The sequence below is a fragment of the Centroberyx affinis genome, unplaced genomic scaffold (assembly GCF_046629955.1).
Source record: "Centroberyx affinis isolate AG114_WGS23_722 - 3 ecotype Tasmania unplaced genomic scaffold, CSIRO-AGI_Caff_v1 ptg000131l_1, whole genome shotgun sequence".
NCBI lineage: Eukaryota > Metazoa > Chordata > Actinopteri > Beryciformes > Berycidae > Centroberyx > Centroberyx affinis.
In genome coordinates, this window is record NW_027278831.1 from 406783 (window position 1) to 421360 (window position 14578).

The 14578-nt window shown below is 41.5% G+C and overlaps 1 protein-coding gene across 1 annotated transcript in view; it reads right to left on the reverse strand.

Annotated features, from left to right (window-relative positions):
- nnt (nicotinamide nucleotide transhydrogenase) overlaps positions 1-14578 on the reverse strand; it is a 46584-nt gene that overhangs the window by 5081 nt on the left and 26925 nt on the right. Inside the window, exons 15-21 of the mRNA XM_071530368.1 lie at positions 13670-13903; positions 12580-12740; positions 9629-9808; positions 8873-9032; positions 4628-4709; positions 1992-2110; positions 1158-1273 (exon numbers count right to left, since the gene is read on the reverse strand). Of these exons, the coding sequence (XP_071386469.1) occupies positions 1158-1273; positions 1992-2110; positions 4628-4709; positions 8873-9032; positions 9629-9808; positions 12580-12740; positions 13670-13903 (1052 nt within the window). The remainder of the gene's footprint in view (positions 1-1157; positions 1274-1991; positions 2111-4627; positions 4710-8872; positions 9033-9628; positions 9809-12579; positions 12741-13669; positions 13904-14578) is intronic.

Sequence of the window (14578 nt, forward strand, 5' to 3'; positions counted from 1 at the left end):
TTATTAACATCACATAAAATCAATGAAGTAAACCAGAGCTGCCACAGCAGTCTGCGGGACCTCTCTGATATTTCTAATGCATGAAATTTCACCTCAGTAAAAAAATGTGACCCCACCATTTCATTACTTTTTCATGACAAAGTTTTGAGGTCATGCAGTAAATGATGAGGGAGTAATAAGCATTTCTCCTTCGGACTGCACGGTCTCCGAGGCTGCTGAAATGTTTTCTAATTTTATGCGCTTTGCCTTATAGAACCTGGGTTGCTTAGCAACTATTGTTATTTTATGACACTTGCGGGCATAGCATCACCTTCTTTGAATGGAAACAGTACCCAAGGTAGATGACGCACATGGCTTCACCTGTCTAAGTTAGTCTGCCTGGTTCATGAATGCAATCTTTGCTTGTTAGGCTGATAATATTTTTCGTTGTTCAAATGTATTTTAAAGTGTTCACCTGTTGCTTTTCATCAGTCTATAACAAAAATAAATAATACTGTCATACAATCGCATAGTAAACATTAGTGGTTCAAATGTTTTCTGCATGCCACCCAGCAGTGACGGAGCAGCGCGCACTGACTGGATGAAGCCCCAGAGTTTGGTTGTTTGAGTGTACCTGAGTCAGTTTCTGTGTGTGTGTGTGTGTGTCTGTGTATAGTTAGGTGTGTGTGTAGTTAGGTAGTATGTCCTCCGTGATTTCCCCAGGGGGAAGTGTGTGGAAACTAGTGGGAGCTCTGTATAGATCCCAGATCTCGGAGCGGTGCCAGTGGGATGCTCCAAATGTCATCATTCCACAGAGACACAGTCACCACTAATGGGATCAGGATGGGACTGCACCTGGGACTGTAAGTATCTGTCTCTGTGTGTGAGAGCTTGTGTGTGTCCAAACAAGCGTTTCGTAAGACCTGTGTGTGTGTGTGTGTGTGTGTGTGTGTGTGTATGTGTGTGTGTGTGTGCCTGAGCGGGTGAGTATGCATTTCTTTAGGTTTGTGCGCATCTGTCAGTGGAGGCCCCTCTACGGGTGTGGACTGTTCCTCCAGTATTCAGTTATGAGGGGAGTAAACAGTCCAGTTTTTGTAAAATCTTCCATCCCTCCTCATCTTTTTGGACTTCCAGACACTCGCTCACTATCACACATTCACACGCCAAACGTGTCTCACCTGTTTGGACTTCCAGACCTCCAGCACAGGCATACCAGCAATGATGGAGTTGGGATCTTCCTGGGCGGCTGAGTTCACCGTGTCATTGGCACCAATCACCAGAACCAGGTCCGTCTCTGGTTAGACACACAAAAAATAAACGTTAAAGAAAACATATCCTCATCATTTCACTTAATTGTTTTTCTCTCTCTTTTTTCTTTCTGCTGAAGTGCAACAATTGACACAGACCTTCCTGTAATTATTTGAATTGGCTTATTTTGTTTCTCCCTCATCCAAGAAGTTTTGGTCCACATGCTAGCTGTTGTGTCCCTGCTGAGTGGCAGTTGCACCTTTTGGGAGTCAACTCCACTTCCTTGAGTTGATGTTTAATGTTTATGTTTAATGTGTGCAGTTCAAACCTGAAACCTTTTGTGGGATTTACTATTGTTGTGCTGCACTGTGTCAATGAATGGACCATCAGACAAGGGCATATCCAGCTCATCTTGCACTTCAGCCAAGTTGAAGTCCACCCAACCCCCAGGCATTTACTATTTCACAATCACAATAAATTTCTTGCAAAAACAATTTTGTTGCAATAACATTTCATTCAAAAGTAATTTTGCTGCAATAGTCAAATTAAAGCAAGCAGCACTGCAACCGTGTCCTTTGACTTGTAATTCGTCATTCACTGCATATTTACAAATGAACTCAATAAAGTATGCAAATTTCCTTGCAACCTCTCTGAAAAGACACAGCAAATCAAAGCATATTTGGTCACAATACCTATAGAAAAAGTGTGAGATTCAGTTAATAACTTATCCAGGCTTGTACAAGACAGTAAGGGATGAATCTTACCAGCGAAGTCCTCATTAATCTCCTCCATCTCCAGGACGATATCATATGGGACACCAGCCTCAGCCAGCAGCACATTGAGCTGACCGGGCATACGGCCAGCCACCGGGTGAATTCCAAACCTGAGGGAACAAAACGCTGATTACTAATCAATCCTTAAACACAGTCCCTTCCACTTACATCTAGTTCTTGACCATTATATATGCTGTCAAAGAAAGCAACTATGATTTTCATACTATCTTTTAATTTCAATTTTTAGCACTTTCTGTTTATGTTTCTTGTATCATCAGTGTTTTTAACGATTTAGCCATTAAATGTGAGTTTCTCATAACTGGCTGCAATTTTCAAAGTCCTTTAGTCGGCAACCATCTTGAAAACAGAGAGGATGAAGGTCCTGCTTTAATGGCTTGGTGCCACGGGTTGTAAAAGGGCTTGAAAAGAAGGGAAATGACAAGAGGATGAGGAGGAGGAAAAAGAGAGGGAAGAGGAAGAGAGGGAGATGAAAACGGTGGGACAGAGGAGGCAAAGGATTTACAAAATAAAGGGAGACGGGCTGAGAAGGAGAGAATAAGTTGGAGAGGGGGATCTTGGAAGAGGAGTGGAGAGAGCGGCCTGAGGATATCCACTACATCAGGTTTACGATCACAGTCTGCTTCTGATGCATTACACGCACAGGGACACTTCCCGCTGCACTCTTCGATCCTGTATTATTTGTTTTGTGTGTGTGTGTGTGTGTGTGTGTGTGTGTGTGTGTGTGTGCATACATAGCTCTCAAACTAAATTAGTCAGGTCATGTAATCAGAGTAGGATATTAACACTAGCCACCAGACAAATGCTGGTGAATTCAGGCGGTGGCTGGTACTGTTTACTCTTCCAGCCACTTTATCATGTAACCAACCACCATTTGGAGATTAATTTATCTTTATTGGGCAAGTTTAGATGGATGCATAGTGGAGATGGCTACTCAGTTTTGGGATGTATTAGTGAGTGTGGCTGGTGGATGAAAAAGTTTACATATACAGGGTTGGCAGTGGGGGAGACACAGAGGCCTTGGTCTGGATAATGAGCGGCTGGAGTGTGTTGTGCTTCCAAACTTGGTACTATTAATACAGATTACTCTCAGTTCAGTGCAGAAGAATGAAGTACAGGATATATGGTGGGATACGACCAAGGCAGAAGAGGAAGTGGAGCAGTAGAGGGGATTTATAAAGAAATAAAGGCAGATGTGGGGCTGGGTATTGTTTCGATTTTACCGATTCTGATGCCGTTTTTGACACTTATCGATACGATTCTTTCAATTCTTCCTGTATAAATTGTCAGGGGTAAATGACAACATATAGCTTTAGTGGAGTTTGCTGTTGACATTGCTGTGTAGAGTCGCTTTTGCCTCAGAATTACTTTTCATAACAGCTAAGGCACATTTGGCTTAATGCCTTACTTGAGAAAACACAATACAAGTGGAAAAAAAAAAAAATTGATTCCCATTTGTATTTACCACTATATTGGGTTGCCACGGTGCAGAACGAGTGTGGGAAATCTATGAGAAAATGAGCTAGATATTGGAGTTTTGGACACGCAGTACAATCGTTTGGCTTCTGAACACTTGAATTATGCTGTTTGGAGTAATTTTATGGTACATTTATTTTGACATTTTTGGAACTCTAAAAAAAACATCTCCAGCAACAAACTGTTGTTTTGAAGAACGCTGCCACGGAGCTATGCTAGCAAACTCGCTGTATGTTGTTATTGTTTGCGATTGACAGCACACAAAAAAGGTTGTTGCGCAAGACGCATCCAGCTGTTCCAACATTCTTAATGATCGATAAGAGGTATCAATAAGTGTGGTGGCTTCTCGATTCCGGCGAATTTAGGCAATTTGGAACCGGGACTAAATTGGAAGCCGTTCTCGATACCCAGTCCTGGAGGAGAGTGAGTGATACGTTGAGAAAGAAAGAGCACGAGAGTGGAATATAGAACAGAGAAAGAGAGGGATGTGGAGAGAGAGAGAGAGAGAGCAAGAGATCAGGGTGAAGGGGGTTTCTCTCTTTCTCTCTGACCACCCACTTCCCTCTAATCAAGTACAAATGCTCTAAGTAGCAGCAGCTGCAGCAGCCAGGATCAAACGACTGAGGCAGGACAATTACAGAAGCTTCCGCTCTACCTCTCCATCTTTGCCTTCTTTCCCTTTTTTTCATTCCCTCTTTGCACACAGGTCTCTTCCTATCTGCACTCTCTTGTCGGTATCTTCATCCTGTCTTCTTATCATCCATACTAAAATCTCCTCTCTTCTCACACACCTCTTCCTTTGCTTCTGTCTTTCTTTCCTTCATGGTACAGCCTGTTCTTTGTATCGTGTGAATTTATATTACCTCCCTTCCTCCCCCGAACTAGATAATTCTGTAAATAAACTTCTGTTAGATCAATTGATTGAGTAAAATACGTTTGAAAAACTGAATTTTGCCGAGTAAGCCTAACAAGTTATATAAGTACATATTATAGTCGGCTGTTTGTGACCATGTCTTTCACTATTCATTACACAGTGCTCTGTAACCTTGTTAAGAAAAGCACTATACAAAACTAGTTCTTGTACTTTCTATCATATGTGATCAATTGAATACATTAGCTTATCATCCCTTTACCTGACTTTCTTGCCAGCCTCTGCAAGCATCTTTACCAACTCAGCGATGGGATACTGGGCCTTGGCAGCACAGAGTCCATAACCTGAAACAGAGTAAAAACAACAGTTAAAAACACCAGGTTAGAATGGATGAACTGATGTTAACTGGCCCAGTTATGGGATAATGAAGCTCAGCAACACACAGACAGAACCTTGGAACAGAAACCTTGCTTCTTTCTTTCTAAACAAAAGTTAACATGCCAACTTCAAAAAAATATATTAAACAGAGCATTAGTGATTCTACATAGTACTTTAGCTCCCCCCTGCACGCACGCATTCACACACAAGTCTGTTGTAAAGACAGCAGCCTGATTGGCACAGTGGTCATGTGGTTAGAGATCATCCTTCTACAGGACTACCAAGCTTCAAACCCCTGTGTTCACACTCAAGTAAGTGTCATTAGTGCTACTATTACAACCGTCATGACAGTCTGTCTGCAGTATGACTGGCAGGTCTGCAGAAAACCAGTGTGTTCACACAGGTGTGTTTAATATCAAAAACACTTCCCTTAATACCTCAGATTCCTACTGAGACTTTGATATGGCTTTACGACACTCATGAATGTGTTAATGCTGGGAACGTATGTGTATGAATAGTTTAAATGTCAAACACATGACCCAGCCGGCTTCAAAAGAATTCCATTATAAATGATCTGAGAATTTGGGAAATAAGCAATAAATGTCTGTGGTCTGTTCTGGGTCTGCTTCAGCAGCGTTCGACTAATCAGGTTTGAGCGTCCAACCAGAATAAGGTTAGACATAGGAGAGCAAACACAGAGTGGTTCTGTCAAGTGTTTCTAATGGGCTGATGAGTTCTCAACAGAACGTTGGGGATGACTGACAGAATGATGCATAACAGACAGTCAGAACAGTAAGTTTAGATCCCTTCTAATGATCTGGCTCCATGTCCAGAAATCCTCTCAAAGTAGGAGTTGACTAGAAGGAACAAGATCAAGACAGGAGGTCCTGTTCACTGACCCTTGATTTGCATTCACAGAATTAGTTCAATTTAGACCAAGTTTGAAGGAGCATGGGTTTGCATGTGCAGGGGAACAAAATGTGCCATGTGCACATATTCTCTCACACACACACACACACACACACACCACACACACAGGATGATAACAAGTGAAAGCTCTTTGTTAACTGTAAATGAAATAAGTGGAAATGAATAAGGCAAAGACACAAACTATAAATAAACTGTAAATGACATCTGCCAAACACACACACACATACACACACATACACCAAACAAGGCTATGAAAACCTGGATGGGGGGAAAGATAGAGGGTGGGTGACCCTGACATGTGGTGATTACACTGAACTACAAATGGGAAAATTCAGTTACCATGATGCATTTCCTAATGCAACTGGTGTGTGTGTGTGTGTATGTGTGATTGCCCCAATTTTGCTTATTTAGCTCCCTTGACACGCAGGGCTAAAGCAATACAGTAAAAAGCCGTATAATGCCCTTGGGAAAGGTTATGGAATGACAAACACAACTACAATATAGAAGTGTGGCAGAACAGAATAAATTAAATTAATCCACACAGACACAGAATAGAAGAAGCAGGAGAACAAGAGTCCTTGAGGATCAATTTGACATGCACATCAGGTAGAGCACTTCAATAGACTGAGCTATTAGAGAATCATTTTATTTGTTCGACTGTGTTTCTTCATTAGGCTTATATCATTATACAATAAATAATAACTGCATTTGTATAACAGAACTGTATCCAGTTGTGGACACACACACTCTTAAGCAATTTCGGGTCTCTTCATGATTTTCTTTTTAGATGAGCTCCCTACCAAAAGGCAAGTGACACAATTCCATACATATTTGAGAAGGTAAATATCAAATTTCAAAAATATCTATAGACATTTAGACATACAAAGACAATCAATTATGAACTTAGGCACAAACCAGAAGTGTGAGCCCTTAGATTGCATTTTGGGTAACATGTCTTCATGGAGATGCACCATTTTCATAAAAAAAAAATGCACCAAGAGAGCCGAAATACATTAGAGTGTGTGTGTGTGTCTGGAATTGGACAAAGTTCCGTTATATAAATACAGTTTTTTTTATTGTGAGTATTTATTGTATTCTATTAATTTGTTTCTTCTCTTACATGTTATATTTTAGCACCACACTAGTTGATTTGCATCGCATTATCTCCCACACACACACACACACACACACACACACACGCCCATGCCCTCACACACACACACACACACACACACACATATAGTGTTTACTGGCCTTGTCACAACACTGAGTCAGAATTTGTATCTTGTCACAACACATCAATCAAAGCGACAAGCTTTCAAACTCGGCAAAGAAAAAAAAAAAAAAAAAACTCTACAGGAAGCAGGGTTGACTGTCGGCAGTCCAGCTCAACAATTTAATGGTTTTCTATTTTTTCCTCCATCACAATTCTTTCATTTCTTGTACTTCCAACCCTTTTCTCTCTGGAGTTTCTCCTCTAAGAAAAACAAGTGGACCCAGACCATGCAGAGACAGGCCAGACTAAGCCAGGAAAACGCTTATGTTTATCACGCATAGTCTTAACCGTTTCCCCAGATGTCAATCAGGCAAAGTGACTGTGACGGCTCCAATTAGGGAGAATGGTCAAAATGGAAACAAGGGCAGTGATTGAAAGGCTGAGCTGGGTAACAATACTGGCCTACTGGCTACTAGGCCAGAGAGGAGAAATACACAGTTGGCTGGTGTGTGTTATGAAACTAGGAAAATATTACCTATAGAAACTGCTTGATATCATGTAATATCATCTTTAAAATCAACATTGTACTTGGCATCTCATTTTATGGAAGTCTACATAACATCATATACACTTTATAGTGAGGTTTCATACAATAGTTGCCATGTGATTCAAGATAAAAGTATCCAACAACTGTAAGACCTACTGTACCCTTCTCAGATTCTACCATGATACACTCTTACGCTTAAGACCAAGGGTGATCTGGACCATAGGACATAAAATTTGTTTTTACATATTCTATCCTCCTATTTGCACTGTGTTTACGTTCTTCTGTAATGCCGCTTCAAATATGTTAATATTTATCTTGTTGGCTTTTATTTCTAACTGTGATAATGTTTGTAAAACATTTTGAAAAGTGCAAACTGTTTTTTATTTCTCAACTTTTTGATCTGTTCCCATTTATATTTCTATAGTCTTGCAAAAGTGAAAATAAAAAAATAGATGGATGTCCTGCGTTCCAATTCTTGGAAGTGGCAGCGGTTTCCTCTGAAGAGGCAGTTTTTGTATATGAGCACTGACTGGCACTGAGCACTGACTGGAATCACCAATTTGCAGGCTGGATGCCGTTAGTCTGTGTTTACATGTTCCCACATGAGTAAAACAACTCTGTGCTACTGCGATTGGTCAGGAACAATCTAGGCCAAGGACTGAAATGTCATTGGTTCACACAATGACGATTTCAGGAAAGCGGCCCTGAGGACAATATCATGCCAGTCCCATGAATTGGGAAATTCATATAGTCACATATTTAACAAATGTGTATGAGAATATGAAAATGAGAAATTAATGTAGCTGGAATCAGGCTTCGACCTGCACTCTAACCCCGAAAATAGAACTAGAAGCCAATCTTGACCGTAGTATTTAAATTGTCAACAAAATCACACCGTACCTCTTTCCCTCTAATTTTCCCTTGACCTTGAATATATACTACACTGTAGAATGTCTGTTTACTGGGGATTGACGACCACACAGAGACCTGTGTGTGTACGTGTGTGTGTGTGTGCGTGTGTCTGTGTGTGTGGCCACTCTACCATGGCTAGACAATTAGCCTAGCAAAACGGTGATGTAACAGGGGTCAAGAAAAAGTTAAATAAACAGAACACACACTTTGCTAACACTGGAAAAAAACTGTGACTGGCAAAGTCAAAGTAGCATGTTTTTCAATTCACATTCAAGACCTCTGAGGTGTGTGTGTGTACGTGTGTGTGTCTGTGTGTTTGCGTGAGTAAGATGTAGACTAATCTGCTTGGTACCCCCTGTATGAGTATCACATTTCCTAGACGTCACTGTGTGTGTGTCAGTGAATTTGAATCTCTCAGTCTGTGTGTGTGTGGCGCAATAATGAACCAATCTAATGTTTGGAGCGTATGTGCCGCGCACGTGTGTGCTTATGCACTTGTTTGTGTTTATGTGTGTGTGTGTTACCTGGAGTGATGATGATGTTCTGTGCCTCTTTGATCATTTCGACAGTCTGATCCACATTAACCTCAGTGTGGGTCCCAGTGATCTCCATGGGCTTTCCGGTACCAGTGGAAGACGTGCCGTAACCTCCCAAGATCACATTAGCCAGTGAGCGATTCATGGCCTGAGGGGGGAGAAGGAAATATTGCCACAACACACCTTTTGCTTTCGTTTCGTTAATTGCGTTCCCGTGGGTTTCTTTCCTTCCATTAAAATGTAGCAAACAGAAGACATTAAAAAGGGATATTTCCTTTCTAAAAACAAAACAAAAACAGCAAAACCTGTCATATGTGACCTGAGGTTTCATTCTGAAATGGGACCCTCTTGCTATAATGGTAAAGTTAGAGTCCCTCCTGCTGGAGAGGAGAGGAACAACCACAAGAACATGTGTGCTGACCTACAGAACCTTAAAAGCTTTGACTTTTGAACCGGGGTTAAAACCTGCATACAGAGGCTATCTCTTTGACACAACATATGCTAATGAGGCTAGGCAAAGCTTCTGAATACATCCCATAATATTAGAGAGGTTGCACACGTCAAAACGTAGTACTTGACATCATGACTAACATTGTGGAAGCAGTGAGGTTGTGTACTACAAATGAGCGAGTGTGTGTACTTCCCTTCAGAATTCAAAACAGTGGTGCTGAAACTCAAAATAAAAACACTGGAAGCAGCACGAGGCTTTATGTTCTTTTTAAATTAAGACTGGGCACTACTCACCACACACATGATGTAGGACAGAATGGCTCCGGACGACCCGATGAGGGCTCCTACGATGGTCAGCAGGTTGTTATTGAGCAGGAAGCCTTCGGCACACAGGGCCCAACCTGAGTAACTGTTCAACACGGTGATGACCACCGGCATGTCCGCCCCTCCAATAGCTGCGGTCAAGGTTACACCCTAAAGGAGAGGAGAGGCCAACAGGACAGGAGTTACATAGTTTCATCCATCAGATTTGCTGTTCGATGCAGTGAACGCCACTAGATTATCTGCCCCTCCTCAATAGCAGGTAGGACAAAATGATTCTGTCTAAAGGAGAGAGAAGACCCCTAATGGAGAAGTGTTGAAAATGATTGAGCACTAACAAATGAGCTGTTCAAGACACCGATGAACACTGTAATGTCCATCTTCATCACACTTCTGCGTTCCCACATCCTTTCACTAAACATCTGAGCACTTGCCCTGGTGTGCATGCAATCAGATGAAGGTAGGAGATCTATGGAGCATTATAAAGTGCTCAGGTATCATTGGTCCTCCCCAAAACACCTAGAGCTAGCTAGTTTAGTAATTTATTGATTAAACCTCACTAGGACGCCTTTAAAATATAAGGGATCGGTTTCAAGGTGGGGTTGCATTATGATCTCACCGCATTATTACAGTTTAGCATGAACACACACACACACACACACACACACACACACACACAATAAGACTAAGCAGGACCATTAACCAGGACAGTTGATTAACCAAGAACTTGAACAATATAACATTTCCCTTAAAGAAGTGTATTATATTGGTTCATGTGCTTCTAAAACCAAATTAGGCTAGCAGCTTTGTAAGCTCATAAGGTCCCTTAGAGTTATGCCCTCCCTCCATGGCAGGGCTCAGATCAACTTGTTCTTTAGTCGGCCCCTCCATGATGATCCATTCTCACAACTTCCTCAGTGCTGGAGGTCCTAAAGCAGCGCCGAGGCCCTCTCACCAAAAGCGCAAGCAGTCATAGCGTGAGCCTGCATGAGCCTTGCTACCTTAACATCTTCGACTTGTGTGTTGTCTTCACCTCACCACCACTTGACTTATCCCTGATCCATTTCTCTTTCACACTATTGTATCTTCACTCAAAATAAAAACTTTGTGGCTTCATTTAAGTCTGCCACAATCAAATTCAGCTGTTCTCTCTCTCTCTCTCTCTCTCTCATTGGTGTAGTTTTTTTGAACAAGGGCCAACTGTAGTTACCAGAGCAGCAGCAATTGATCTAGACGGATCCAAGAGCGTGTGCTGAGTTTTCTTTTTTTCACATAAGTGCGCATATTTGATTTTTCTTGCTCACACATCTATTTTTGGGCACTAATGCAAGTGAAATGCTTGAACCATAGAGCCCTGTTCATGCAGATAGACAAAAGAAAGACACAGAAACACACAGACAAAGACACACACACACACACACACACACGTGGATGACATATTATACTTTTAAGACTGGTTGACGGTGTGGTACACCGTCCATGGACCCACATGACCTCTCTGTGACACTCCCCATATGACACCAGGAACTTCACATGTGGTTACCATAGAAATTAGAGCACTGGAAAGTGTCTCATAATACGACTCATTATCGGTACAATTTTGATAGTATATCGCTGTCGTCGCGTGGAAACCTTACATCTCCAAAACTCAACTTTTCAGGTACAAAGAAAAACAGTCTGGTTTTTATCTTGACAGCCATGCATTTTTCAGTTTATCCAGCAGGTTTTGAAAGAGTTTCAAAGACCCAAGGCCCCTACAACTTTCTCAATCCATAGAGGAACATGACATTTTACACTTCATATATGACCGACATCTCCAAAGAATTGTTCTAAATTATACAATTTATCTGTGCATTCTTATATAACTACACATTACTAATACTGTTTAGGGGACAAATAGACCAAAAAAGCACATTTCTATTTTTTCTCACTAGTCAGAGGATTTCTGAATTTAGAGAAATAAAAATATAATATATTGGTGTACCAATTTTTTCACCCAGCACTAATAGAGATATTTTCAATGTACATTACTAATTTCTATATACACAATGATAGGAAATTTTATTAGAGAAATCTGACCTTCTGTTGATATCTTCAGATAATGACATACTGAAGGAAAATCACACAAAGTAAAGCTAGAAATTCCTCCATGACTGAGCAATAACTAAACTGGCATTTCATTGGTCACGGAAAAAATATCCACTGTTGGTCAATGTCATGCAAAAACTCTGTGGCATGTCTTCAAAAGAGAAGCATGACTCAACTCCAGCTGAGCCGATTGTAATGTGTGTAAGACGAGCAAGAACCTGGCAGTTTTACAAAGTCAAGCCCGCTTGCCACTCTGCCTGCCAGACTGTTCACAGCTCTCCGATCACCTCTTACTGAAAATAAATGATTTCCGGGCAGCTATTGCTTCCTGCGTGAGAAGCCTCTCGCTTCACTTTTTTCATTAACTCCTTGCCGCTGTCTCTTTTCAAAGTATTATGCCTTCCTGTCCTTCTAGTCTGTCCCCGGCCTCTCTTTTGTTCCAACGCTCTTTTACACTTCTTCTCCTCCCTGGTGTTTAGAGTGGTCTTTTAACAATAGTATTATACCTTCTGTCTCTCAGCATATAAAAAGTCCATCTCTGCAGTCCTTAAACCAATAATGTCCTCACTGAATGCCAAAACAGAGCAGGAGAGGAAGAGGGAATGGGTTTGGGGTTGATTCTCTGCAATAATTCCTATTTTAGTGTTTTGTGTTCAAGTGCCGCTGAAGAAGGCCGAAGGCCGACATGTTTATGGCCACACTGGAACACAAAAATACACATTAAAGCACGAACCCCATACACACAAAGGCATACATACACAAAAATGGACACGCGCACATTCTTACTCCGTGCAGGTCACATAAAAATTCCCCCTACATACACACACACGCCGTACCATGATAGCGGAGAGAGCAGAGACGGATCCGAGACAGGTGATGCCCATGGTGTAACTGGGATCCAACATGTAGGGAACGATCCCACCGACACTAGCTGCCATAAGACCAGCGTTCAGAGCGTGCCGACCAGGGAGCATCAAGGGAGCGCTGTTCAGCATACCTGTATGGAGAGGAAGGAGAAAAGAGCGAAACAAAGAACGGAAGACAGGGGAATAGAGGAAATGAGTGGTAAGAAGTAAAAAATAAAACCAGCAACAATAATTGGAAAAAGACTACATTTATCATTCGACTGTAAATTTGTCAGTTACTGAATGCATTAATCAAAATTACAGTTTTCAAGATTTGATCAACAGCTCACTGGTCTAAACGACTGTTGCAAAGGCTTGTATCTAATGACAATAATGGAGGAGCAAAAAGGGAGACAATTTTCTGCAAGAGAATAATCGCCCAGGCTGCCAACATGAAGTGGTGTGTTGAAAGCTGTATATAGATCTGGGTATCATTGGGAATTTTGGACACTAACTCCTGTAACCATAAACTACATAAATTAAAACGTTTATTATGCAGTTCATTTCTAGCTGTTGTGAGCCACCAAAAACCCAAAACAACAAAAAAAACCCAAAACAAATCAAAGAAACAGACAAAGTGTTAGAAAGAGAGAGTTGTTTACAGCCCTGAAAGAGAACAGTGCCAATCTAATCCATGTCATAAGGTTTTCCCAGGTTTCAAAAAGAGAAAAAAAAAAGAAAGCGGGAATACTCCCTCCCTCACACTAATGAGTTCCAGTTTTCAGGGAGTGTGTTCAAGTGTGTGTGTGTGTGCGTGTCTAGTGCTAACTAGGATCAAAAAAGGGTCAAAGAACAATCACATAGTGGGCTACATTTGGTTTGGTATGTGGGCAATGTGGTTCAGGCCTTCGCTGTGTGTGCCTGTCACCAATAGTGCGGTCAAAAGTAATTATTACGTTGAATTTAGCATTACAGCACTGCAAGATCTGTCTCCCTGCATCGGCATGTTGGAAGTTGCTGTGTGTATTTGTGCCTGCCCATGAATTCACATACATCTGCAAAAACACTGTGCCTCTCTCACCTTGCAGTTTGCCGTACGCCACCAAGGAGCCGCTGAAGGTAACTCCACCAATGTAGGTGCCGAGGTAAGCTATTATCTTGGTGAGGTTTGCTGAAGGGTCCGTGGCGAAGTGGGGGTACTCCACCATGTATTCTGCCACGCAGGTGAGCACAGCAGCCAGGCCTACCAAGCTGTGGAAGGCTGCCACCAGCTGGGGCAGGTCAGTGATCTGGATCCGCTTAGCAATGCCAAGGCCTGGAGAGGGAGAGAAGGAGAGAGAGAATGAATGAATAAATGAAAAAATAATACAGTGCCCTTCCTATGCAGAATGTAAATACACACACAAACATACTATACTTACATGGATATACATGAAAGCAAAAAACAAGTCCATAAATACAAAGACGCATACAAAGATATGGGACACATGCACACAAGACCTCACACATGCATGTGTACGCAAACACACCCACACACACACACACACACACACACAGCACAGCAGTCAGTACTGTGCCATCATTAAGCCTAGAGGGAAGACCCAGAAAGACTCAGAGGTAGTTAACACTGGTAGAGGTAGTTAATACCTTATGATTCACCAACTCGTCTTTTGATCCTCATAGCTACAGGTAGATGAGTCACCCAATACAAATGCATTTAGTCATCATGACAAGAGACACAAAAACACACACACACACAGGCCCGACAGATATACATCAAGGTGCGATATTATTCGATATTCGTCGATATTGGCATTTCACAGATACATTAGCGTCAGTATGTATCCCAGTGATAAGTTTATCACAAAACAAAAGATTGTGAGAACTTCACATTTACTATACAGCAGGCCAAATGAGAAAAGGAACAATACTATAATTCCCAAATAATATGTATATTTTAGAATTTAGTTTGAATCACCTGGTCTAGAGA